General features: G+C 37.7%; 1 protein-coding gene, 1 long non-coding RNA gene, 2 other non-coding genes and 1 pseudogene across 5 annotated transcripts; all 5 read right to left on the bottom strand.

The window, feature by feature from the left end:
• Nucleotides 1–9,090: 9,090 nt before the first annotated feature.
• LOC125581189 lies at nt 9,091–9,202 on the bottom strand. Its single transcript, XR_007318896.1, has one exon. It is a non-coding gene; the product is annotated as a small nucleolar RNA Z107/R87 (small nucleolar RNA).
• Nucleotides 9,203–9,342: 140 nt separating this feature from the next.
• On the bottom strand, nt 9,343–9,443 carry LOC125581169 (annotated as a pseudogene).
• Nucleotides 9,444–10,722: 1,279 nt separating this feature from the next.
• On the bottom strand, nt 10,723–15,748 carry LOC106394243. The gene is made up of 5 exons (XM_013834825.2): nt 15,179–15,748; nt 14,773–15,117; nt 14,017–14,670; nt 12,464–13,742; nt 10,723–12,296 (listed from the first exon to the last, which is right to left on the bottom strand). The coding sequence occupies exons 1-5, from the start codon at nt 15,746–15,748 to the stop codon at nt 10,723–10,725; spliced, it is 4,422 nt and encodes a 1,473-aa protein (XP_013690279.2).
• Nucleotides 15,749–16,414: 666 nt separating this feature from the next.
• Nucleotides 16,415–17,642, bottom strand: LOC106394797. Of its 2 annotated transcripts, XR_001279011.3 has the most exons (3): nt 17,104–17,569; nt 16,967–17,029; nt 16,415–16,754 (listed from the first exon to the last, which is right to left on the bottom strand). It is a non-coding gene; the product is annotated as an uncharacterized LOC106394797 (long non-coding RNA). The 2 variants fall into 2 exon arrangements; XR_002655172.2 differs by having other exon boundaries at nt 16,415–17,029; nt 17,104–17,642.
• Nucleotides 17,643–22,563: 4,921 nt separating this feature from the next.
• On the bottom strand, nt 22,564–22,637 carry TRNAT-AGU. Its single transcript has one exon. It is a non-coding gene; the product is annotated as a tRNA-Thr (tRNA).
• Between the last annotated feature and the right edge of the window lie 2,969 nt (nt 22,638–25,606).

Here is a 25,606-nt window from a genome sequence, read left to right on the forward strand (position 1 = left end):
GGGAGAAAATGGCTTACAAGAGATCTGCAGCATGTCGCAAGGAGTACCGTCAAGCGTGGATCCATAGGGCGGCTCAGGTGATGCAGTCATACGTGAATCCTCATACGGCAGGTAGAATTGTCGGCTGTAGAATCGTTTGTAATATTTCTCATAGTTGTAATAGCATAATTATTCAGCGTTAAAAAAAAACGATGAAAAAGGAAGTGATTTAGGCGAGTTGTTTTTGTTGATTGTTTTTATAGAAAAAACGAGTTCACACCTTGGACTATAGGAAGTTGGATTCTTCCTTATATGATAAGATTGTTCTATATTTTTTATTGACTTCTAAGTAAGGTGCTTGGCAATTTCCTCAGAAAAAAAAATCTCAAATCTATGTTCTATTTTTACAGAAGTTAACCAGCGAAACTGACTGATGTAGAGGCAAACAATGGAGTGTTGAATAAGGCAAAATTTTCATTTACTAGGGAAATGGACTGATGTTGAGAAAGACAAATTGGATGAACGATAAGGACTAATTGTTAAGTTGACCTAAAGTTTTCGGCAACTAAAGAAGATTCCAACCAGTAACGTTTTTTTACCTTGTCACACCTTCTCTTTTAATCTCACTCTTAAGCTACGTGACTATGTCTGAGTGTGTTAAAATCAACAAAGGTTGAAACAAAAAATGGAGTGTGCATCCAGTTCTCAGGTTTGCTGCTTGGACGGGAACTACTTGCCTCCAGTATGAGGGGGCGACGAGGTTATGGCTGGGAACTTCTTGGCTAACCGAAAAGCGTTAAAAGAAGATGGAAACACTTGTGAAACAAAACTGATATCTTTCCTAAGAATTATGGTAACTGTTTAATTTATATGTGAGAGGGTAGCTGGGTAGGTAAGTAAAGGCGTTGCAGAATGAGAAATTTAGTAAAAGGAAATCTACTATCAAGGATAATGATCATAGGTTTATTTAAACTGCAACTAGTTATTGTCGCTAAAGAAGAGGGATATGAAAAGAGGATGATGAATAAGAAACTTACTATCAGGGGGCCGGAGCGTATTTGTGACATTTCGATTTCTATTATTTGGTGGTGTATGTTGAAAAGAATTAGAAAACGATTTGATTATGTATATCATTAAAGTAAACTTATCTTTTCGGCCATGTGTTCAGCTAAAACGATTGGCTGCAGAGTCTGCGAGTTCATCAGCTAAGACAACACTAGAAGGTATTACAAAGTGTATCCATATAATACTATGGTTCTGTTATATAAACACATTAATTATTGTGTTGAGGTAAAATGGTGAATAATTAAGAAGATGTAATTTGTGAATGTGTGACTTCGAACTTTCAAAGTCAGGTCCTTAGAATTTTCTCAGACTAGTGGAAAAATAAATCACATGTCTTTATTAGTTGCCCCCAAAAACACGAAATTCAGGTCGTTAGGGTAAAATAATTGTTTAAAAAAAGATTGACTTGCTGGTACACAGAACAAGTATTAAGGGGCAACAATGAGGGTGATTGGTAGTTGCTGTAGGTGCTGTCCACGGTCCTATTTATTTCTAAAGCATCAAATTCAGAGCAATCAAGCTTTAAATTTTTTTTTGAAACCACAGCTCTTGAAATAACCTACAGCTGTACAAGTGCTCTGCAGAGCCAAATATCCAAAGCAATTTTTTAGTGTTTTCCATAAAATTCTACAACAATAAAATCTAAAGCCACTTCAAAATGTTTACAGATTTTTTTCTACAGCAAAAATTTTAAAGCTACAGCCATTACCAATCAGACCCATTAACTAAAACAAATATCTGGAGGTTTAAGAATCATTTCTATGTTCATGCTTCTGAACATATAATCATTTATTGCTAAGAATATCTAGATACACCAGACATCTAAAATAGTTTATGTAAATGCAAGAATTATATCAAGAAGTATAACACAAAGTACAGTAGAAATTATCTCTAAACAAAAGGTTCAAAAGAAAAGACCCAATGGGAATTGAACGCATTGCTTCCTGTCTATTTCCCTTTTAAGTTTAAAATCTGTATTTCATATCTCACCAACTCGCATGTCTCTGCGCGTGTATGGCATTTCCAATCATGTTAATTTCCAATAACTAATTAAAAAATGAAATAAAAATCTTTGATTGCTTCCCTTATCTTCTTATGATTCGTTCGGAGCAATCTTTGCTTTGATAATACCTATATTTCTTTGGACAAAAAAAAATATATTTCTCTCTTGATCGAGTCATAGCAGAATTGAGAAACCGATCTGATTTACTCGCCACCGCTTAAACTGTGGAATATTTTTATTAATTGGCTCGATTTTTTTTTAACCTCTTCAGTGTTGTTGCTCATCATCTTCTTCCCTCTGCCTCTTCATACTCTGCAAAACCCATCACCAATAATTTTAAACTCTTGAATGTTATTGAGTTACCGGAGGGGGCGGCGAAATGAACCGTCACCGTGGATATCGCCTCCAACCAAAGCGAAGTCAGTAGCATCCAGAAACTCACGGTACGCTCCTTCTTTTCCTTCTCGTTTCCAAAGTTTCAGTCTTTACATATGTTTTCATTATAGTGGCTATCTCTCTGTATTTGGGCTATATTACGGTGTGAACAAAAAGCCCAATAAACCGTAAACAATTATGAAACGCAGCAGCCCACATCAAAAGCTAATGAAACGATGAGTTTTAGGCAAAGAAGACAGGTGTCGCACTCACAATCAACGACTTTATGACGTGGCACAATAGGAGGGAGACAAACATTTTTTTATATATATAGATTTTTTAATTGTCCAAAATACTTGAAAATATGTACAAATAGTCAAAAGTAAATGTCTAAAATAGCTAAAATATACTCAAAATACCAAAAATATTTGAAATATCTATTGATTATCAATCCAAATATTCAAACCAAATCAAATTATATGTTAAGTTTAGGTATTTTGACATATGTTATTCAAATTTTTATGTAATATAATATTTTGTTTATAGATTTTGAGAAAATTAAAGTATATAATGAATTTTAAAATTTTAAAAATAATTTTAATGAGTTATCCGAACCCGAACCGAACCCGCAAAGATCCGAACCGAAACCAAACCGAAACTTAAAAATATCCGAATGGAGCTGAAATCTTTGACCTCGAAAACCTAAAACCCGAATAGACCCGAACCGAACCCGAATGGGTACCCGAACGCCCACCCTTAGTTCTTCATCCAAATATTCCTTTTTTTTTGAAACACTCATCAAAATATTCCAATCAACCCAATTTATATATTAATTTTAAATTTTTTGGTCATGCATTATTCAAATTTATATATTGTATATTATTTTTTATTTTTAGATTTTGGGGAGCCTAGCTTTAAGGTATATTTGGATGTTCAAATTTCTTTACATAATCTAAGTGGGTATCCGAACCCAAACCAAACCGCAAAAATCCAAACTGAAACCGCATCAAAATTTATTACTATTTGAGTGAGGCTTAAATTTCTAACCCAAAAATCTAAAATACGAATAGATCTGAATTGAACCCGAACGGATACCCGAATATTCACTCATAACTTTTCTTTTAAAATAAAAGGAAATTGAGCTTGCTGAATTTTAGGATGTTACAAAATCGTATCCTCCGTTCTTTTGGCCAACAATTTATAAGTAAGGAATTTGCTGTGAGTTGATTCGGAAATAAAGTCTGTCAAAAGTATGTTGACGACTTTCATAAAAATGGCAGATTTGTATCTGTGACAGAGTTGATTGTCTGATTTTAATACCACAAGCTTAATCCAATTTTATTTGAACAAATTTTTATAGATATGTTTGGCGAATGAAGTAGCCAATTTTTCATAACTGATAGTTTTTGTGTTAGACTTATTTTTCATGGCAGATTTTAGTATCAGATTTAAATTTGTGACAAACTTTTGTATTTACGAAGTAGCAGATTTTTAGACAAAATTATGGGTTTGAGTAAACCAAAATTAAATCGATTTGGATTAAATCCGGTTTACTTTAATTTTGAATCTGGTTGATTTCTAGAGTAATTAAAACTAGAATTAACTTATACAAAGTTTGTAACTGTCGTCTCTTTCATCCCACTTTTATTCATTATCAAATTGTCCTCTTTCATAGTATTTTAATCCCTTGTTACTATCTTCATTTATTAAACAAAAATGGATCACATCATTCTCGTATGTGGAAAGTGGAAAGTTGAAAGAATGAAGTGGTTATTTGAAGTGAACAATGATCAAAGTAGCAAATTATTTGCTGTGAATGAGGACGTAGATATGACGATTTTGTGGAAATCATATTTGAGAATTACGGAGTTGATTTTTTAGAACACGAGTTGGAACTGACGTACCTTTTGCCAAAATGCACTCTCTTGAAGCAAAACCTCGATACACCTCCTGTGAAAGTAAGCAACAGTACACAGTTTCATGGATTTTTTTCTTCACAAAGTCGAAAACGGTAGACTATGTGTACAGTTTAAAGTGAAGAAAAATGATGTGGAGGAAGCTAACGAAGATCCAAAAGAAAAAGTGCAAGAAAATGACCCATTATGTGCAGATGAAGAAGGTAATCGATTTGATTACTGCATGCGACGATGAGCAGTGTCTGATGAGGAAAACTTTACGTCATACGAGCTTCCACCAGACCAAGTAGAAGAGGTTCATGCATCTTCTGCAAGGATGAGTTATGCCACAGTCTTAAAGTGATGCGGTCATCAAATCAGCATCTCAACCAGAGTCTCACCAAACCATCTAAACTGGCCACTTTGGAGATACCAGCAACAAAGGTTCAGTCCAAGGAGAATATCTCAACAAACAGAAGATATTTTTCCATGAATTCAATTATACAAGAAGGCTAACTCATCAGGAATCAATTAGGCTTGGAATTACAAGATAAGCTTCACGGAGGAAGAAGTTATGAATTTTACAAACCTGAGGTTCCCCAGCCCGTCCATCTGCGAGTACCATACTTTTGAAGAAGATTCAAGCCCAAAGAAGAAGTGGCCTGAACCAAAGACGATCATAGGATTCAAGATGGATCTCTCAACTTTCCAGAAAGCCAAATATCAGGAGAATTATGATCCAATCTCCAAAACCGGTCAAACTAGTTCTACACTTGCCTGAATTGGAAGCTAACCGGTTCAATCAGCTTCAAACCAGATATTGGCGACCAAGTGATGTTAGGAGTTTTCAAGGCTCCTAAGATAAATGTTGTAGTATAGTGAATGTCGAACCAGTTCTGAGGGATATCAAAGCACCGAGAATGCAAGTACTCACTTAATCTAAGTGCAACCGATAATTTAAGAGGTTTCTAAACTAATGATTAATGATAAATGAAATGACTTTCTTTACTAAGGGAAAAGAGAACTCATGGGCATAGGGATTAGACCTTGGGTGATCAAGTTTCGAACTAAGGATGGCAAACGATCAATCAAACTATCAACCTTAAGCTTAGACACAATCTTAAACAAGCTCTATGTCTAGATGAATGTTCATTTGCTAACATATCTCAAACATCAAATGTCTTTGGTTGAATAATATGAAAGCAATCATTACTAACAAGTCTATTGGCTATCTTAACACTTTTAACAACAAATGTTTTTGGTAAAGTATGTTAAAAGCTTAGGAGAGTTGTCTCAGACATTTCATCAAACACCTTGTGGGTGCGAAATGCCTAAAGATCAGCTTTTGAGTGGCCAACTCAGAATATGCATTATGGATACTCTACTAGCAAGGAACAAGAATGATCTACACTAAAACATCCTAGAACTACCTAATCACCCTTGATCTCCCTAACCCATGAATTCAAAAGGTGATTACTCACTAATCTCCATGATTCCTCTTAAACCCATGGTGGATTTCAGATTAATCATGTAGAGAAATAGATAATAAATCAACAAGAACACAAGATGAAAACAATCAAATCTGAATCAAAAGAAGTTTTTACTAGTTGTTCCTCCCCAAAAGAGATTCTGTTTTTGGTGGCTTACCAAGGTACTTAAAACATAGGTTTTTGAAAAGAAAAAACGTGCATAATGAAATGACCAAAAGACCCTTAGAAAAATATGAGTTCGACAGGCAAATAGACGCGGAGCGACCTCGGCATGTCGCTCCGACAAGTCGCTCCGGCCTTCGGGAGCGAACTCAGTGGGTCGCTCTGAGAGGTCGCTCCGGGCTTCGTTGGGTGTCGTCTCGCCATGGAAACGCGAGCGACCTTGGAGCGTCGCTCTGGCAAGTCGCTCTGGGAGGGGTGTCTCGCGATAGAAACGCGAGCGACCTCTTCATGTCGCTCTGGCCAGGTCGCTCCGGGATGTGTGTCACAGCGACTTCATGTAGTCGCTACGGGAAGTCGCTCCGGGAAGTGCTCGTCCAAAGATCACTCTAATCACCTCCTTTGAGCTTCAAATGTACCCAAATGTCTCCAGGAACTCCATGTGGTACTCCAATACCTAATAGAGACATATGTATGCAAAATGCAACCTAGACATGGCTAAATCCTAATCTATATGATGAAAATGCACATGAATAAATGGACAAAACAATGTGAATATGCAAGATCTCACCAAGAGATCAATCTATACATTCAGGAAGTCCATCTAGTGATTCAGAAGAGTCAGACAAGTCCGTTTCATGCACCAGAAACCATAGGATCAGGAGGATCCTCATTAACCACATCTTTCCTTATTGGGATGCATTCACACTTGGAGCCATAACTCATCAACAACCCAGCCATCAAAGCTACACCGTTTTCGAGTCATTACCAGCTTGTCTAGGAGCCCCAAGATGTACCTGACCACATTGGATCAGGCGGATCCCAATCAGACCAGAAGAGAGGCCCGGTTTGCTTACATTGGCCAAACCGATATTATTTAAGGAATGTCTTCTACTCCTTCAGTTTGGTTCGACCCAAACTTATCTATTTAAGCCAGGACATCATATAAACCATCCAGAAGACATCCAAGAAGTCCTTAGCTTCAACATCACCCAGGAGATCAGGCGAATCTCTCTCTATATCAACATTCCATATATGGCAACATTTACACTAAATGCTTTTGAGGAGTTTCTACAGTATTTCAGGAAGGCTTGAAGATCATGAACACGTCCAGAAGCTATCAAGATACAAGTCTTCACAAGTTTCTCTTTTGGAAGAAAGCAATTCAAGCCTAACGGCTATATTCCATGGAGCCATCAAAGCCTTTGCTTCCAAGACTTTAAGTTCGAGTTATTTTGTTTCCTTTTATCATTTTATGACTGTTAGAGTCTGTCTTTGTTGAGCCTATAAAGCTCTAGTATTTGCTTCAATGTAAATCACCCATCTTGAAAGTATTATGAAATATTCATTTTTCTAGTTTTCTTAAAACTATTGTTCTAAGTCTTTAGAGTGTTGTGAGAAACAGCTCTAGAGAAATCAGGCTTATCAAAGATTCTTTCCATAGATCTTTGTGGTGTCTATCAATCCTTTTCGTCCGTACCACCCAATTGCCAAGCTTGAGAGTGATACACATCCAGCAAGCAAAGCACCATCTCAATCCACTTCGATCATCTTCTGATCAGGCTGAGAGAGACACACGTCCAGCAGCCTGATTCCATCCTATCCTTTGTTTTTTTTATCTTATTTTGTTATTAGTATAAACCGCATCTCATCGCATTTGCATTTGTTTCAAGTTTACATCTCGGATTCCATTCATATCGCCCACCCGATCATATATTTGGTCGATCCATCAAGCTTCCATCATCCATCTTGCCAACCCTGATTTCCAGCCTGTTTCATAAAGACACAAGAAATAGATTCTCCACATAATAAGTTTGACTTGAGCTCCTTCAAATTTGACGTGGGACAAAGTTTTGATTCAAAAGATGCATTGGAAACACGTCCAAAGATTTTTTTCAGTTGTCCAACATTTCTATTTTGATGTGGAAAAACTATGCATAAACGTTTTTGTAAAATGATGGATAAAAGGATGCACGTGGAAGCTTAGAACCACAATAATAGGTGAATATTCGAAGTGTACGATATGAGTATATGACGAACATTCCTGCTCTGTAATAGAACGTTCATCTCGTTTCCGACATGCTACTCCTGAAATTCTTGGACTCTTGTACAAAGACTATATTGGTGGGGTTGATCCAACTATTTTGCCACATCATGTTGTTAGTGCTATGAACATGAGCTTCAGAATAAAGGTTAATTGACTACATTTTTGCAACAAATTTACTGTCTTTTCTGACCTTACTTTCTTTTAAATGGGTTGGTGTCTATTGTATATCGCCGATGGATTACTAGAAAGCTCATCATACACTTATAATTGCTAGAGATATCGTAATGGGTTTTTCAGAGAGTGGATACGAGGAATCACCTACTTACCTAGACATGATTAGAATGACAAATCCTGGAACTTTAACTGGACTGGAAGTTGATGCAGACAATAGATTTAAGTACTTATTCCTTGTTTTTAACACTAGCATTATTGGCTTCAGAAAGTTGTGGTGGTAGATGATATTTTCTTGCAAACAAAATACAAAAAAATGCTTCTTATTGCAACATCACATGATGTTAATTTCCAAATATTTCTAATTTCATTTGTTGTGATTGACACAAAAAATGATGAATCATGGACATGGTTTTTCCGCCAATTCAGCGGTGTGATACCCAATGATAAAGGATTGGCACGAACTCATTTTGGAGGTGATATATATAACAATAATAACACCACCACCAGTAACATAACTGGATCCATAAAATTAAAGAGCTTTGCCATATGCGAGAAGGTTGCCAATTGTTCGCCTTTCAGATCAATCCAATTAATGATGATATCCTGGTTTGCGTCAAGAAAACATGATCCTGACTTGATGAAAGCCTCTCTAACTCGTAGTGTAGAGAAGTTTCCGGAGGTAATATATTTAAAATCAGATTATGTATTTCAATGGGTTACTTTCTAATCTACTAAACTTTAACATTTGCATGACCGTATAAAAAAGCTCAAACAAACAAAGAACACACATGTAAAATTGGTGTTCCAAAAAAAAAACACATGTAGAATTGTAACCCGATAGGACATAATGCTAAAACATGTTCTTATACCAATGTCAAAAGTGACTTTTAAAAAGGTGAAAGGGAAGGCTCAGTTCAGCGGGATTATCGACACAGAAACGAATCTCCAAGTTAAATGAAGAAACGCCTAGTTCCGGTCTGTTGAGCTTGAATATTTCCGAGTGGTCACTGCCTTCTCAATCAATTTGGTTTAATAGTTTTAGAAATCCCGCTTGTACAGTACCACATTGAGGTCTAATCATTTCAAGAACCCTTCATCAGCTATTTAGATGGCAAACTAGGCAAAGTTCCATATTAATGTAACATCAATTATAGATGGCTCAGTTTAAAATATGGTACAGAAATACTCAGCACAAAGATCCATTTACAGATCTAAATCAGAGTGGTGCATAACTCTCGAATTGCTCATCACTACCACATAGTTGTTTATCGAAATTAAATAACAGAGAAAGAAATGTAGGTGTCATGGCCGGTCCCAAAAGGTAAATAACAGCAATGCCGCCTTTACCTTTTGGGACCGGCTGCAAAATTGTGGCAAATAAAACCTGAGCTTTCTTCAAAGAGGCTAGATCCTTGGGGAATCTATTTAGAGGTTGTGGTTTTTGCTTTAGTTTTTGGTTTTTGTTTTTGTACAAACCATTTTTCATCTAATCAAGTTTTTGGTTTTTGTTTTTGTAAAAACCATTTGAGTTGCCAATCAAGATTTTCAATAAATAGATTCTCTAAAATTTAGGGAAACTAGTTTTTGAAAAGTTTAACCAATTTATGAAGGAAAACCAAAAATCAATTTTTGTGAGCTTTTATGAAGAAAAACGAATTTTAATTTTTTTTGTAGAAACTACTACATTTTAATTCATTAATAATTAATATTTTCATAAAAATAAAATTATCATAAAATATTTTGCACATTAGATATCATTTAAACAATACTGTGAAATATTTTAATTCGTGTTTCATATCTGTAAATAAATTTATATATTTTATAAATAATATATTTAATTTTAAAACTTAGTCATTAGTTTCTATAACTAAAACAATTGAATTATTTTAATAATTATTAGTCACATTAAAAATAAAAAAATTATAAAACATAATATGTTTTATTTTTTTTATTTTTATTTTTTTTAACTGGCTTTCATATTTAAAACAAAGAAACAGAGTTTACAGAGGAAGAACAAAGCAACAAACTAAACAGAAACAGAGCAAGGGAATTTAAAGAGAAAGTAGGGAGAGGGTCACAATGTCGTTGAAGACCATGGAAGTGAAAGGAAAAAGCACAGCAGTAGAGATGCTGCACTTTTTAAAACGTAGACCAGAACGCCACCAAACTAAAGCCAAGATCAGATCCACAGTTTCTCATAGCTGAAGACTTGTCCTTTGCATGTTTGATGACATCTTGAGATAACATCCAATGAGATTTCGTAAGACCGTTATGGTATCGAGCATTGCGCTCTTGCCATATAACATATATAGAACCGTGCCAGAGTTGAAACACCGCAGCAAGTTGAATCCGGTTAAAAGAAGCAGAAACAAACCACTCAAAAACATAATCCCACTGCAGTGGAGGGTTAGTGAAACCAAGCACCCCAATAACAGCTTTCCAAACAAGAGAGGAATAGGGGCAGACAAAAAACAAGTGATCCCTAGATTCAGGGGCGCTTCCACAAAGCAAACAACAATTCTCCAAATCAAGTCCTCAAGAGATCATACGATCCATAGTCGGATTACGATTGAGGGTGAACAACCAAGAGGTAATCCTATACTTTGGTATAATTGCCTGATTCCATATGAATCTCGCCCAAGAAACAGAAGGCTTAGCCATCCTAATAGACTTCCAAACATCCTTAGTAGAGAATTTAGTACAAATTCTGTCTCCAACTTTCCAAATAGCAGCATCTGATCCAGGAGAAGGAGAGAATGAAGTGAGATAGACATGAAGATTCAGTTGTCTCTCAGACCTGGCCGGTCTTAAGATCCAAGCAGAACCTTGAGTAATAGAGGAAACCAGAGAATTCAGTGGAATTCCCAAATCCATAGGTCCCGAAGGTCCCAAATAGTCAATCAAGATACCATAAGGTGTCCAAGGATCAAACCAGAAGTAAGTCTCACCTCCTTCCCGCACTGAGATGCTGAGAAAAGACAAAGCTATGTGACGAAGCTTTAACAGCCTTCGGAAAGTCCAAGAGATGGAATAACTCCGCGAATTAAGAGACCAAAATGAACCTGCAGAGAGGTATTTGTCTCGAACCCATGCCACCCAAATTGAACCAGCACGAAAGTAAAGCATCCAAATCAACTTGATGCCAAAAACAGTGTTCCAAGAGGAGAGTCCTCTGATTCCAAGACCCCCTTCACATTTCGGATAGCACAATGAATCCCATGCGACTTTGGCCGATGCATTATCTAGTGTTCCATGCCAGAGAAAAGAGGAGAGAAGGGACTGAATCATCTTTAAAACCTTCTTAGGGATAGAGAAGGCAGAAGACCAAAATCCAAGTATGCCAGGAATAGTTGATGAGATGAACTGAAGTCTACCCGCCATACTCAGGTGCCGGTTCATCCAACCATTAAGCTTCCTACGAATTTGAGAAAGCAAAGGATCACAGTCCCTAACCGATAACTTCTTGGAGCAGAGAGGCAAACCAAGATATCTCACAGGCAGCTGGAGAGATCGCAGCCTGAACCGGTTAAGAATGTTATCTTGCGAGTGCGCTGCTAGACCAGAAGAGAACATGGAAGTTTTTGACATATTAACTTGAAGACCAGAGAATTTTTCAAACTGGGACAGAACTGTAAATACTCCAGCCAGAGAGGTTTCTGTACCATCAAGAAAAATCAGTAAATCATCCGCAAAAGCGAGATGAGTTAGTCTAGTTCCGGCACAGCCCGGATGATAGCCAAAAATTCGATCCTCTGCTCCCCGATTCAACATAAAAGATAAGACGTTCATGACCACAGTAAATAAAAGAGGGGAGATGGGGTCTCCCTGCCTTAACCCGGATTTTCCTTTAAAAAACCCTGAAGTGACTCCATTGATGCTCAATGAGAAAGATGGAGTAGTAATGTAGGCACGAATACAGTCAACAAAATCAGATGGGAATTGCATAACCTTGAGAGTCTGAAGCAGAAAATCCCAACGAACGGAATCAAACGCTTTTGAAATATCAATTTTAAGCGTTATTCTCGGTGAGCGATTCTTCTTATGATATCCATTAAGCACCTCAGAGGCTAGTAAAACGTTCTCAAGCAGCAACCTATTCTTAATGAAACCTGTTTGATTAGGCAGCACAAGATCTGGGAGAGTATATTTCAATCTGTCAGCCAAGATACGAGAGATCACCTTATATAAGGTATTTAGACAGGAAATAGGTCGGAAGTCCTGTATATTGTCTGCTCCCGGTCTTTTAGGGACAAAATAAGAGTTGTAGAATTGAGACATGAAGGCATGAACTTGGTTCTGAAGAAATCCAAGATCGCCATACATACTTCATCTCCTAAAAAGCTCCAAGTTGATCTGAAGAATTCAGCAGTTAGACCATCAGATCCAGGAGTACGATTTAGAGATAGCTTGAATAACGTGGTTTTGATCAAGGTAGCAGACACTGGAACAGAAAGGTGAGCTTGATGATCCGGAGAACAGCCTGCTGAGATGATTCTAGAGAGAACTTCAGGTAGGAAAAGACAGTGAGAACCTCTTAGAGTACATAAGATTCCCGCAAAGTGAGAAGCTGCAATCTGGTGAACTTCTTTAAGAGAATGAGAACGTGAACCATCACCTCTTAATAGATAGGTAATCCCAATAAGTGCATTCCTGACCAGAGTAATTCTGTGAAAAAAGCAGGTATTTAAATCTCCCACCTCCAACCATTTAATACACGATTTCTGACGGAAAAACATTTCTTCAGCTAGACATAAGAACAGCCAGGTTTCACGAGACTGCTTCTCCAAGGCAATATTATCTTGGGATGGTAAATTAAGTGCCTGCAGCTGGTGAGAATCAAGAGTCGATTTTGCCTCCTGAACTCTTCTCTCAATCTGGCTGAAGTTTTCCTTACAAAGAGACTTTATAGGAGATTTAAGCTGCTTGAGCTTAAAACACAAATATGTGAGATTCCCTGCCGGAGCCCCTAACTGAGACCAACACTCTTTGATAGTAGGAACAAAAGAGGGCAGCTTTGTTAAGTAGCTTGGGAACATGAACGATCGGGTCCCGAAATCTGGCTTAGTGGAGGTAAGCCTTATATGACATGGCGTATGATCAGAGAACTCCGGAGGTTCGAAGGAGCAAAAACCTTTAGGATAAGACAACTGCCACAGATCATTCACTAGACATCTATCAATCCTCTTACCAATAGGATCAGACGGACGATGATTTGACCAAGTAAACTTTGGCCCCTGCGACGCTAGATCAAAGATTCCGATATCAGAAAGACACGATGCAAATTCACGCATGGCTCTGGTTGAGGAAATAATAGATGGATTTGAAGACTCCCGGGGATCCAAAATCTCATTAAAGTCCCCGCAGACCATCCAGGGATGAGTAGACAAATCAAAAGCAATTGCTGTGTCTTTTAGAGAGATCCAAAGCTGCCTACGCTCATCCAAATCATTTGAGGCATACACCGCCGTGAAGTAGAAGGGAAGAGACTCTGGAGGCAAGATCTTAACCGTGATTGATTGAGAATCCGCAAACAAAAACTGAACCTTGATAGGACCCTTATACACAAACCACACTTTGCCAAGATCAGAAAACTGGTAATTGGCGATAAGCCTCCAACCCAACACCGATAAAATATATATACTATTAGCCTCACTAACATGCGTTTCCAAAATAGCACCAAAGCAAATTCTCCTTTTATTTATCCATGAAGACAGAGGTCTATGCTTCGAAAAATTGATGCCGCGCACGTTCCAAAAAAATGTGTCTGACATAAAATAGTTATTGGGGGTTGCGGTCCCCTAAGGAGAGGGGAGGCGAACCACCTGAGACAGGGGACCTTTTAGCGAGCTTCCTCTTCTTGTACTTCTGAGTCTTAGAGAGAAACTGGGATGGAGGAGACTTACTGCTCCCTGGCGTAGTAACCACCAGAGTAAGCTTAGATTCTTCAAGACAGGTTCGAGGAATTTCTTCTACTTGACAAGAAACTTCCTGATGAATATTGGGTGGATCTTCCTCCTGCTCAAGAACTGCAAAAGGATTGAATGAGATGACCACAAGCTTTTCTTGGCTAGACCCTACCACTGACCTGACCAAAACTGCCTTCATTGCTGGAACAAAAGGCAATTCCGAATGGGAAATAATTGAGTCAGGAACAGGAAGAGTATCATTACTCGCTGTAAACAACTGAAGACTTCCTTGGCAAGGAGCTTCTGTTAAAGAAACCAAACCCGCTTGAGAAGGAGCTTCCACCATACTATCCTGGGGAGGAGGGATAGGGAAAACTTCTGGAGACTGAGAGACAGAGCATGAGGTTTTGCTCGTTCCACCAACCAAAGTAGTTCCTGAAGAGGGCTCCAAATCTGCAAGAACAGAATTAATACAGGATTGAACCGGGATGGTTTGGTCCTGAGGATGAACTTTTTGAGCATACTGTTTGTTCGAAGTCGAAGGTCGAGACCTGTCAGCAGCTTTTGAAGCAGTTTTCTGTCACCGAGAGGTCTTTCTAGCACCAGTATGATCCTGATTGTTCGATTGGGTTTTACGAGAAGGGCAAAAACTAGCCTTGTGACCTATCTCATTGCATACCGGACATAGTGGAGGAAGCCACGCATATGACACCTCTAAAACATCCACTAAACCATTCTCTCTTTCAATCTCCACCGAAGTAGGAAGCTTGACGGTCAAGTCCACAACAACCTTAACATCAACTGAGGAAACGCTCGAGAAAGGTTTTGCATCAACAATCCGCCCCAACGGTTTGGAGATGATTTCCAGACCTTCATCAGTAAGAAGATCAAACGGCACCTTATTTAGAGTAGCCCAGATAGGAGCTTGTTGAAGTGAAGGGGGATCGATACTGAAGGAAGCTTTCCATTCAGTTACAAAGAACGGCGAGTCACCAATTCTCCAGAGCTCATGCTGGAGGATTCGCTGCCTTAGAGCCACCGATATAGAACAGATAAGCATTCTTCGAGAGGTTATGAATTGTCACTCTCCTGTCTTTTCCCCACAGATAATTAAGAACTCCCCAAATCTTTCCGTATGAAGGAGCATTGCCATAAAAGATTCCAACTATGTAATCAGAGTGAGCCTTAGCACCTCTTTCAAACACCACATTTGGAATCTTTACACGAGGCACACCTTCTTCGAACCGTGTAACAGGGATAGAAGAATTAGGAAATTTCCTTGCAGCTTTAGTTCTGCTAAGCCAATTAAACTCAGAACCCTGAGAAGTAGAACCCTTAGGTACACCAGCGGAGGATGGAGTCGACGAAGGACCCGCCTGATAATCAGATTGGGAGACAGTAGGGTTTGCCAAATTTTTAACTTGAACCGTTTCCGTAACAGAGGTACCAGACGAAAGAGCCACCAAAATAGGCGGAACACCAGCCGTAGCAGGAGAGACATCAATTTTGTCAGAAACAGAAACAGCTTCTGTCATGATTGTATCCTTCTCAACAAGAGGAGGAGAGGCCAAAGGGACCGTAGCTTCCAAAGGCAGGAGGAACAGAAGGTCAGGAGGCAGAGGAGACACCAGCGGTGACTCCGATTCACCAACCATCAGAAAGAAGAAGAAGGTCAACGCTTGTGATTAGGGATTTTGACTATCGCTGTTTTCAGAGAGAGAAAACAACCAAATTCAGTTTATCATAATATGTTTTATTAATAAAATGTGTTCTATAATCCTGAAATATAAAAATTACCTTTAACTTTAAGAAAATATAAATAATTTATATAAGAAATTTATAATTAGTTTCAAAATTCTATGTACATAATTTTTGCATAATTTATAATATTTATATAAGAAAAACTATTGCTTTTGAAGTTTTAAAAATTAAAATAATTTATATAAGAAAAATTTCTAAGTAGTTTCAAAATTTAATATTTTTATTTTTGCATAATTTATATATATATTATGATTTATATTTTACTATAATATATTTTTCGTAAAAATATAATAATTTAAATATGTTATAGTATTTAATTTTAAAATAATAATCACAGTATTTTGATAAATTTTAATTGTAAAATCTAAATATTTATTGCTATTTTGTTGTATTATTTTAAAGTAATGTATTGATTAATTTTTGAAAAAAAAATACAGCAAATCCAAAAACCAAAATCAAAATCTAAAAACCAAATACCAAAAAGTAAAAGCTGAAAACCAAAAACCAAAATCTAAAAACCAAAAACTAAAATCTAAAAACCAAAAACTAAAAATAAAAACTACTGAAACAATCATCACCTTAGTAGTTAAAAAATCACAATTTTGATTCAAACAAGGGATCAACTCAATTATGAGAAAAAACGACACCAAGTTTACAAACAAAAAATTATTGATATGTACATACGACCATAAGTTCATCAGTGTACATGAATTTTTTGTTGGTATCCGCATGTAAGTGTCCACATGTACACTGTAAACGGTGTACAATAGCCCAAATTAACTACTTGCTTGTCTCTCTGCAACAATAGTCACACTCCCTACACAAAAAAGGAACTTCAACACAAAAGATTAACCTCACATGTCTCAGTTGGAAATTCGTAGAGGCATAAATTCTCATTTTCTGCATAAACAAGAAACAAACTCTGTTTTTGTTAAAAACATGCGACACTCACAATGAAATTCCAATAGGTTGAGATAGAAAGAAAATCCAAAGAAGGGAAACAAATACGGCCAAGATAAAAATAATCTAAAATTTTACCAAACAATTAAACAAGATAAATCCAGATGAAGAAAATAAGCAGACTTGAAAATGTTAAAAGAGATTGTTCTTACAGGTCTTGTAAAGGATGAGGAAAATATTATCGTGCATCAGCTCTACATCTTTCCTCGGATGGCCTGTGAGAGTTTTGCAGAAGAAATTATAATAAATATCTTTATCTAGACCAAAATTGTAAATATCATAATCTCACCATTTCTACGTTGTGACGGGTACGATTTGAGTTCCGACTCTGGACAAATCAGAGGATCCAAGTTAAAATTGTGGCAGAGATGCTAGAGAATGTTGGTGGAGACACGGTGCGGTGACAGAGACGGCGGATAATGGTTGTGGAGACGATGGAAAACGGTGGAGGATACACCATAGATGGAAAGCACATGTCTTTGATGCCTAAAAACCCACACACAAAGGCTCTAAAGGCCTGTGAACGGCTGAAGAAGTTTATCACCATCTCCGGCCACAGAGCAACCGCCAAAATTGTCGGAGCCGCCGTCACATAACACCTCTACATCAACAAGATCCTTTACTCTCCGTCAACGCAATTGATGAATCTAACGCTCAACTTCTTCTTCTCCGTCGTCTTTTATCGATGGACTGAATTTCGGCAAAAAGAGAAAAGAAAATATAAAGAAAGAGAATAGTGTGTTGAAAAGTTAAGAGCTAAAAAAGTAAACTAAACATTAGTTAGATTTTAATCTATATTATTAAAAAAGATGTACTCATTTGAAAATGTTTTTAATTCACTAATTTTTTTTTTGTTTTTTTCTTGTTTTTTTTCAGTTGCATTTATGAAATATCCTAAAACGAATAAAACTGCCTAATTTATTACTTATTTTTTCAGTTATATTAATGAAATATGCTTAAATGAATTTAAACTTCATATTTTATTGTTTCTCTTTTTCAGTTACCTTAATGAAATATATCCTTAAATAAATTTGGACATAATGTCATTTAATCAGCCAAAAAACTCATGAGTTATCCATACGTGCATAATTTTAATAATGGAGATTTTTAAAAACGTGCATCATTAAAATGTTACCTAAAACATGCAGCACTAATATATAACATGCATCAATAAAACTAGAATTTGACTCAAACAATTGTATGAATATTATTTTTAGTTGATTAAATTTTAAAATAATTATTTATTCAAAAAATATTTAAGAATGGCTATGTTTTTAAAAATTATATGGTATTATTTGCTCATAACTCATTTGTCATTTGATAAATTGTTAGAAAAAAATTTTTAGCATAATATAACTCAGTTGTCATTTGCTAAATTTATGGTTTTTATTTATATTTTTTATTATTTAATTATAACATTTTCATTTTATATTTGAAAGATAAATGAATTTTCTTTCAAACAATATTTTTGTAAATGTATTTTTTTAAAAATAATCAATTAAAATTGTTATTATCATTGAATATCATTATTTTTGACATAATTTGAGTTTTCGTTTACATCAAAACTTATTATATTTTAGGATAATTTTAATTTAAAATGTAATTTTCATATTTTTCAAATAAATTCTAAAAATATTTTTTAAATATTTTGTTATAATTGTTAAAAAAAATATTGAGTTGCATTTCAAATAAAAATGTAAAGATATTAAAAATATTCTAATTAAATATGTAAAATTTAGTATAGTTTTAAGGAAATGGTCAAAATAAAAAAATTACACATAAAATAATCATGATTTTTGTTAACTGGGCGGATCGTTATTTATATGATATCGCACACGAAAGAAATTTTCTGTTTTTAAAATTATCTAATTAACTCTATACTCATTTTTTTTATTTTTTATATGATATCACACATTCGTAAAAAAATAGATAGTTTAAGATGCAAAAAAAAAATATTTACTTATTGAATATAATATGAACGAATATTACAAATACATCATTTAATAAAATAAATAATTAAAAACTGAAAATTCATACCCGCGCTGGTGCGCGGATCAAGGTCTAGTTTAGAGTTTATAACAGGAATAGACACTTATTGACTTTTTATTACATGGTAGAACACTTATTGCTACCAACACACATTTTGGTGGCTAAAGTCGTGCATGCCCCTAATAAATTGTAACCAGGGGTGGGTAGTTCAGTAAAACATCTATTTGTTCTGGTTACTCTTGTTTGCGGTTTTGAATTTCGAAATGAGACACACACGATTGGTGGATTTCAAAAGGGCGGTTGTGTTTGGTTAATTTCCTTTTGTTGGGCCCGTAAAAAATTGAAACCGTAACATTTTTTTTCTACGGTTCTTTATTGAAATTTCGTTGTCGGCGGCGAAAGCAACGACAAACAACGGTAGGTGATGTCGACAAAAAGAAAGAGATCAGGCAAAGGCGTCGTTGAAGGTGAGTGAGAACCCAGGTCATGTGGCATTTGTTAAAGTTTGCTTGTCTTAGATCCGGTCTGTAATGTGTTCTTGGTCTTAGGTACGGCGCCGTTGGTTAATGAGAGGCTACCACTTCGGCTTTTTGCAACCGACCGATACCCAAGCAACAGGAACAACTGCTATTCATCGCTAGAGTTCCTGCTTCTGGTGAGGGATGTGCTTGAAGGTTCAACGGAGATGGAAAGGTTGTTGTGTTCATGCTTCGGGTCTCTGTTCAGGTTACCAGTGCGCATGTGCGCGTTCTCAGCGAAGTTGGTACATGGAATGCTTTGTAGGCAGTTGGTAACGAAGAAACGGTTCGAGATGTGGCCTGTATTTGGTTAGGGTCCGACAAGGTTTTCGCTTACCGAGTTTGGCCATGTTACTGGCTTGCCTTGTGGGGAGTTTGAGCAGGGATACGAGGTAGATGATAAATCGAAGCCGAAGAAAGCGTATTATGTTTTCTGGGACAAGTTGTTTGGGAGTAGGCGTAACTTGAGTTTAGAAGACCTTGCAGCCATGGTCGCTGGTGACACAACTCTGTCGCAGGGGAAGAAGTTTAGAATATGCCTGATCATCATTGTTGACGGGGTGCTGATGCCAAAAACGTAGCCTCACACACCATCTTTGCAAGACCTTTGTTTTTGTACCGTGAGATAACGTTATGCATTAAGTGGACTATGCAAGCTCCATGATGTGCCTTTGGGAAGACTGCAAGCTTGGCTTTGATGATAGAGGAGTGACGATCAGAGATGATGGTTAGTGAATTTGAGTCTGCAATGATCCGTTCAAGTTTGGTGAGGAACAAGGTCCAGGCATGTTCTGTTTCGCCATCAACGACAGCAAAAGCAAGAGGGAAGACTTGGAAGTTACCGTCTTGACCACTAGCCGTGAGTAGTACCCCCATTATATTTCCCAGAAAGGTGTGTCCCATCAATAATAAGAACCTTGCGTAGGCGCCGAAACCCTTGTATCGAAGCACCAAAGGCCAGGAAGCCATAGAGGAAACATGTGTTGCCTTAAATGTCAGGCTCGGTTTCGATTGCAGTAACCGTGCCTGGGTTGGTTGCTTTGAGCCTCTGAAAATAGGAGGCGATGTTGAGGAATGAATCCTCAGCATTTCCAACAGTGTTATCCACCGCTTGCTCTTTGGCCCTGTGGCATTTCATGTAGGAAGCGTCTATGCGAAGGTCTTCCAATACCATCTGCTGAAGCTGTAGTGATTTAGGTCCGTTGGTGGGTTCGGTGTAGCGAGAGCGATATACGTGGGCAAGGACTTTGGAAGTGGCCTTCTTCCTGTATAGGTTGCGTGTGTCGATGGTGCAGGTGTGATCAAGCTGGGCCTTCTTGATGGTGTAGTAACCACAGTTGGTTAGCTCCTTCGCCAGTATGCGCCAATCGTAGGCAGTATCATGGCAACTAAGCACAAATGAATGCCTAGTGGTTCGGGTTTGCCTGAAGTAGAACTGCTCCTTGATTGCGTAGATAGCAAGCCCAATTTGACAATCTTGCTTAGTTGCATACAGTTTCCCCACAAATGGTTCCTCGCTGCTATCCTCCAATTCAAGTCAGGAACATCCTCAGCTTCGTAGGAAAGATCGTAGCTACTGTGGATACTGTATAGAGCCGTTTTTGGAACATCTATGCCGGCAATCACCTGTTCCGCATCATATCCACCGAGATGTTTCACAATCAAAGGGTCCCAAAAGTCGTGGTCATAACCGCGTGGTTGAACTTGTTCAAAACTGGGAGGAAGGGGACTGTCAGGACCGATAACCTCCTCCTCCTCATCTTCTGTCTGCCAAATATCGGGGATGTTGTCAGAGTCTGCTTTGAACATCTCTTCTAGCATATCGTCGCTACAAAGAACAGTTTCATCAATAAGTGAGAAACGTCGGATCTTGGAAGGAGCTGAGTGAGGGCTGTTGGTTGTGTTAGATGGCTTAGAAGGGCTGCCTCCAAATAAATCATCATCAGGGGAAAGGGAAAATCCGGGGATTTTAGACGCGGCAGTAGAAGGCGGGGAAAGTCCGGATGCAGGGGGACGAGGGACCGGAATAACGGTTGAGTAGAGGGGGAGGGGGGGGGGGTTGGTGATAGGCTGATTGGGAGTGCTGAATGGGAATAGATTTTCAGCAACTTGACTCGTGTTGATGGGCTCCGACTGATGGTTGAACGTGACAAACAAGTTCATGCCCTTCTGTAACTCGAAATGCTGGTAGAAGAAACAAACAGAACCATCGTGTGTGAGCATGACAGGTGGGGTTGAGATCCCCGTTGCCGGTTTTTAGAGTTCGGAGGCCAGTAGCTCAAAGAGGCTTCTGGGCGTGTTTGGGTGTTAGGAAAGAACTCCTTCAAGACATTGTTCTGCAGTTCTACCAACGTCATGGAGGGGCTAAGCGTCACGATCCTCGACATTTGGTGTTTGTCGATGGAGAAGTTCCAGCAACCATCGCCGGAGGTCTTCCATTCGCCGGCAATGATCATACAGTGGTCGGCCATGGTGGTTGCGGGCAACAAATTAGATAAATCTTTCTTTAGTTGGAGTTAACGTGATACGCAGACATAGAAAAAGAGGTTAGTTAGCTAACCAAGCACGACTTGTGGTCCAGATAATAAGATTCCCCTATCAGGGGATTGATAATGTTCTTAGTTTCTGAATGAAGAATGAGGTAAAGCTGAAGATGTTCTTAGAAACAACGACAAAAGGTTGATAGGAGATGGTGAATCTGATGCAACTAATCTCGGCCGTCCGATGTACTAGGTTTGATCTAGTGGTTGATGTTGAAAAAAAGCAATGTGTCTTGTCTAGATCTGCGAAAATAAATCTCAGCCGTAGAAAAAAAACGAGATCGACGGCTAGGGCATAATCTCGCCTAAATGGCGAATGGGAAGAAGCTGGGTAGTTGGGCTGTAACAAAAAAAGGAATATGTTAGTTAGGAAAGACACTAGATCAGACACAAGCTGTTAGGGAAAGTGTGTCAGTATAGGAAAATGTCTTAAGGTGTAATATAAAGTAGGGAAAGTGTCCTAGAGTGTAAATGTTTCTTTAATTTAATAGGTTAGACTTTCGTAATAGGAAAAAGGGTAACGTGGGGTTTTTATGGGTTGGGAAAAGAGAAAAGTGGGTTGGAAGAAGAGAAAAGTGTGTAAAGAGTTGAAATTGTCTAATTAAAATGTGTAAAAGTGATCTATTACGTAATAGTTTCAATGAGACCTTTGTCCAAAAAAAAGATTGGGACCATTTTAAATGGGCCTACACAAAATAAATTTGCTTTCATTGAGAGTTGAACTCAAGACCTCCCGCTTACTAAACGGGTGCTCTAGCCAACTGAGCTATGAAAGCTTGATATTACCCATAGCAAAAGTGAATACTTAGTTTCTGTCATAGCTTCACGTCAATCTTCATCTAATCATCTCTTTCGAATAATCTTGAACAACACATGGGTTTCAAAGTTTTTATTTTTTTCATTAACAATTAAGATATCATAATAACGTCTATATACTTTTAAATGTTTGAATATAAATTCAGAAGTAAACAGTAAGAACAACACCAATGTTAAAATTCTCAAAAGGGGTTCTTGAAAATATAATATTAGTATTTTAGTTAGTTTTGCTTAAATAATTAAATTTTAATCTTAATTGAATACATAAGCTAGTAAGATAATGAGAAGTGGAAAGGGGATTCTACTGAGGTTCTCAAAAGTTTTTCTATGAGAACTTATTGTGTTCTTTCTCCAAAATTTTTTTTTTTCGAATGAATGCAAAATTTATTCAATCGGAAAAAACATGTATTACATCAAGTGCATCTAGAGTTTACTTTGTACTAAAGTCAAATTAGTAAAAACAATCTTCATCTAGAGCTTATAAGCTATGAGGGAAGTCTTCTCGTCTCAAACCATCCACGTAAACCTTCATCCAAATATTTCTAACCCTTACCCTTTACAGCAAGCAACTTCAGTCTTATTATCTTATCCACAAACTTATGAAGTAAACACTCATCCCTTGGCTGCTCCCCATGACGACGAGCGTTTCGCTCACGCCAGATAATATGTACCAAAACTTGGAATGCATAGCAAAGCAGAAATCCCTCTGTGGTCTTTTGATGCTGTTTTGAAATAGCATCAATAATATCATTCCATTCATAAGTGAACTCATTTCCCATAATACCTTCAGCTAACTCCCAGATTTTTCTCGAATATCTACATCCAAAGAATAGATGCCGACAAGTCTCTTCAGTCTCTGTACGCAGAACGCAGGTCTCATAAACTGCGTTGTTCCAGAGCTTCATTCTATCACATGTTGACAGTCTATTTCTTATAGCCACCCAAACAACAAAAGAGAATTTAGGAGTAGACTGAGGAAACCATACCCCTTTATTCCAATCACAAACCGGCTGAACTTGACGCATAGACTGCCAAGTCTTCTTTGTTGAGAAACTATTTGCAAAAGTGTTTCCATTCTGCTTCCAAAGAGGGATATCGTCTTCTTCAATTTTCCTATTTCAGACCTTCTCAATTTCTTCTTCCACCTCATTTAGAATACTCAGTCTGTGTCTTCGTCTACGGTGTCCCATTAAAACATCAGCAACATGTGAATCCTCAGTAATACCCATAGCCAAATTCCCTCCTCTGCCCAATACATCCTTTAAACATCCAAGCTGAGACCAAGAATCATACCAAAAAGATGTATGCTCCCCATTATAAACATCCATCATAAGGTATTGTTTAGCATAATCCCTTAACTTCAAAAAAAAATTCCACATCCAAGAGCATGCAGCTGCGCTTCTCATCGACCAGAAAGACCCCTTTCGAATCAAATAACAGTGGATCCATTTGACCCATAGAGATGAATGACAAGCAAAGATCCTCCAGAGCAGCTTCAGACAAAAGACCAAATTGATTTCCTTAAGCGGTCTTAGCCCCAAACCCCCTTCACACTTCGGCAAACATACATCCTTCCAACTAACTTTGGCTTTACTTGTCTTTAAATCTGGTCCAGACCAAAGAAAAGCAGAGCATAAACTTTCAATCTCCTTTAGGCAACTACTAGGAAGTCTAAAAGCCGATAACCAGAAATTTGCCATGCTAGTAATCACTGAGCTGATGAGTTGAAGCCGACCTCCATACGATAGGAATCTACCCGTCCAAGACTTCATCCTCTTTCTGATTTTCTCCACCAAGAGCATATAATCAGTCACCGTCATTCTCTTTGTGAGCAAGGGTAGTCCAAGATATCTCACTGGAAGATTTCCAGTCTCAATGGGAAAACAAGCAAGAATATCACTCTCTTGATCTTCTGAAATCCCAGCCGTATAGAGAGTGAACTTTTCAAGACTTATCTTTAGACCAGAGATATTAGCAAATTCTTCAAAAATCTTGAGAATACCTTCTATTGAGCGCTTTGTACCATCAGTGAAGACTAACAAATCATCAGCAAAACACAGGTGCGTAAGCAGAATGTTTTGGCACCGAGGGTGATAGCCAATGATCTTCTGCGCTGTAGATTTGTCTAGTAGGTGAGACAAAACGTTCATACAGATAACAAAGAGGTAGGGAGAGAGAGCACAACCCTGCCTCAGACCTCGCTTACTCTGAAAAAAGCCTACTAGCTCTCTATTTACTTGAACCGAGAAAGAAGGAGTGCAGACAAAAAGCTCAATCCAATGCACAAACTGCTCTGGCAGATTTAAATCTCTCAACGTGTTCAGCATAAAAGGCCAGTGAACAGAATCAAAAGCCTTTGATATATCAATCTTCATAGCGCATCTAGGTGATATATCTTCCTTATGATAATCCTTGACAATTTCAGTAGCTAGCAACAGATTCTCCACCAACAATCTATCTCTAACAAAAGCTGATTGATTTGGGGATATACATTGAGGAAGCGTACCTTTAAGACGATTTGCAATGATCTTAGAGATTACTTTGTATAGGACGTTACAGCAAGATATTGGCCTATAATCCCTTATCTCAATTGCAGCTTCTTTCTTTGGGATCAGAGCTAGGATGGTGGTGTTTAGACCTTTCGGAAGAAATCCCTTCATAAAGAACGATTGCACCGCGACTATGAAGTCATTACCAATGATACTCCAAGATGCTTTAAAAAATTCTGATGTGAATCCATCTGGCCCCAGTGATTTATTGCTTGGCATTTTGAACATCACTTCCTTGATCTCCTCACTGGTGACAGGTTTTATCAGCTGTGATCTTTCACCCTCAGAACAGCAAAATGGTATAATCTTCTGCATCTCTTCTACTGAAATCCCCTGAATCTCTGTAGGTACATGGGCTAAGAAATCCTGAAAGAACCTCT

This window comes from Brassica napus, chromosome C1 (assembly GCF_020379485.1).
Source record: "Brassica napus cultivar Da-Ae chromosome C1, Da-Ae, whole genome shotgun sequence".
Taxonomy (NCBI): domain Eukaryota; kingdom Viridiplantae; phylum Streptophyta; class Magnoliopsida; order Brassicales; family Brassicaceae; genus Brassica; species Brassica napus.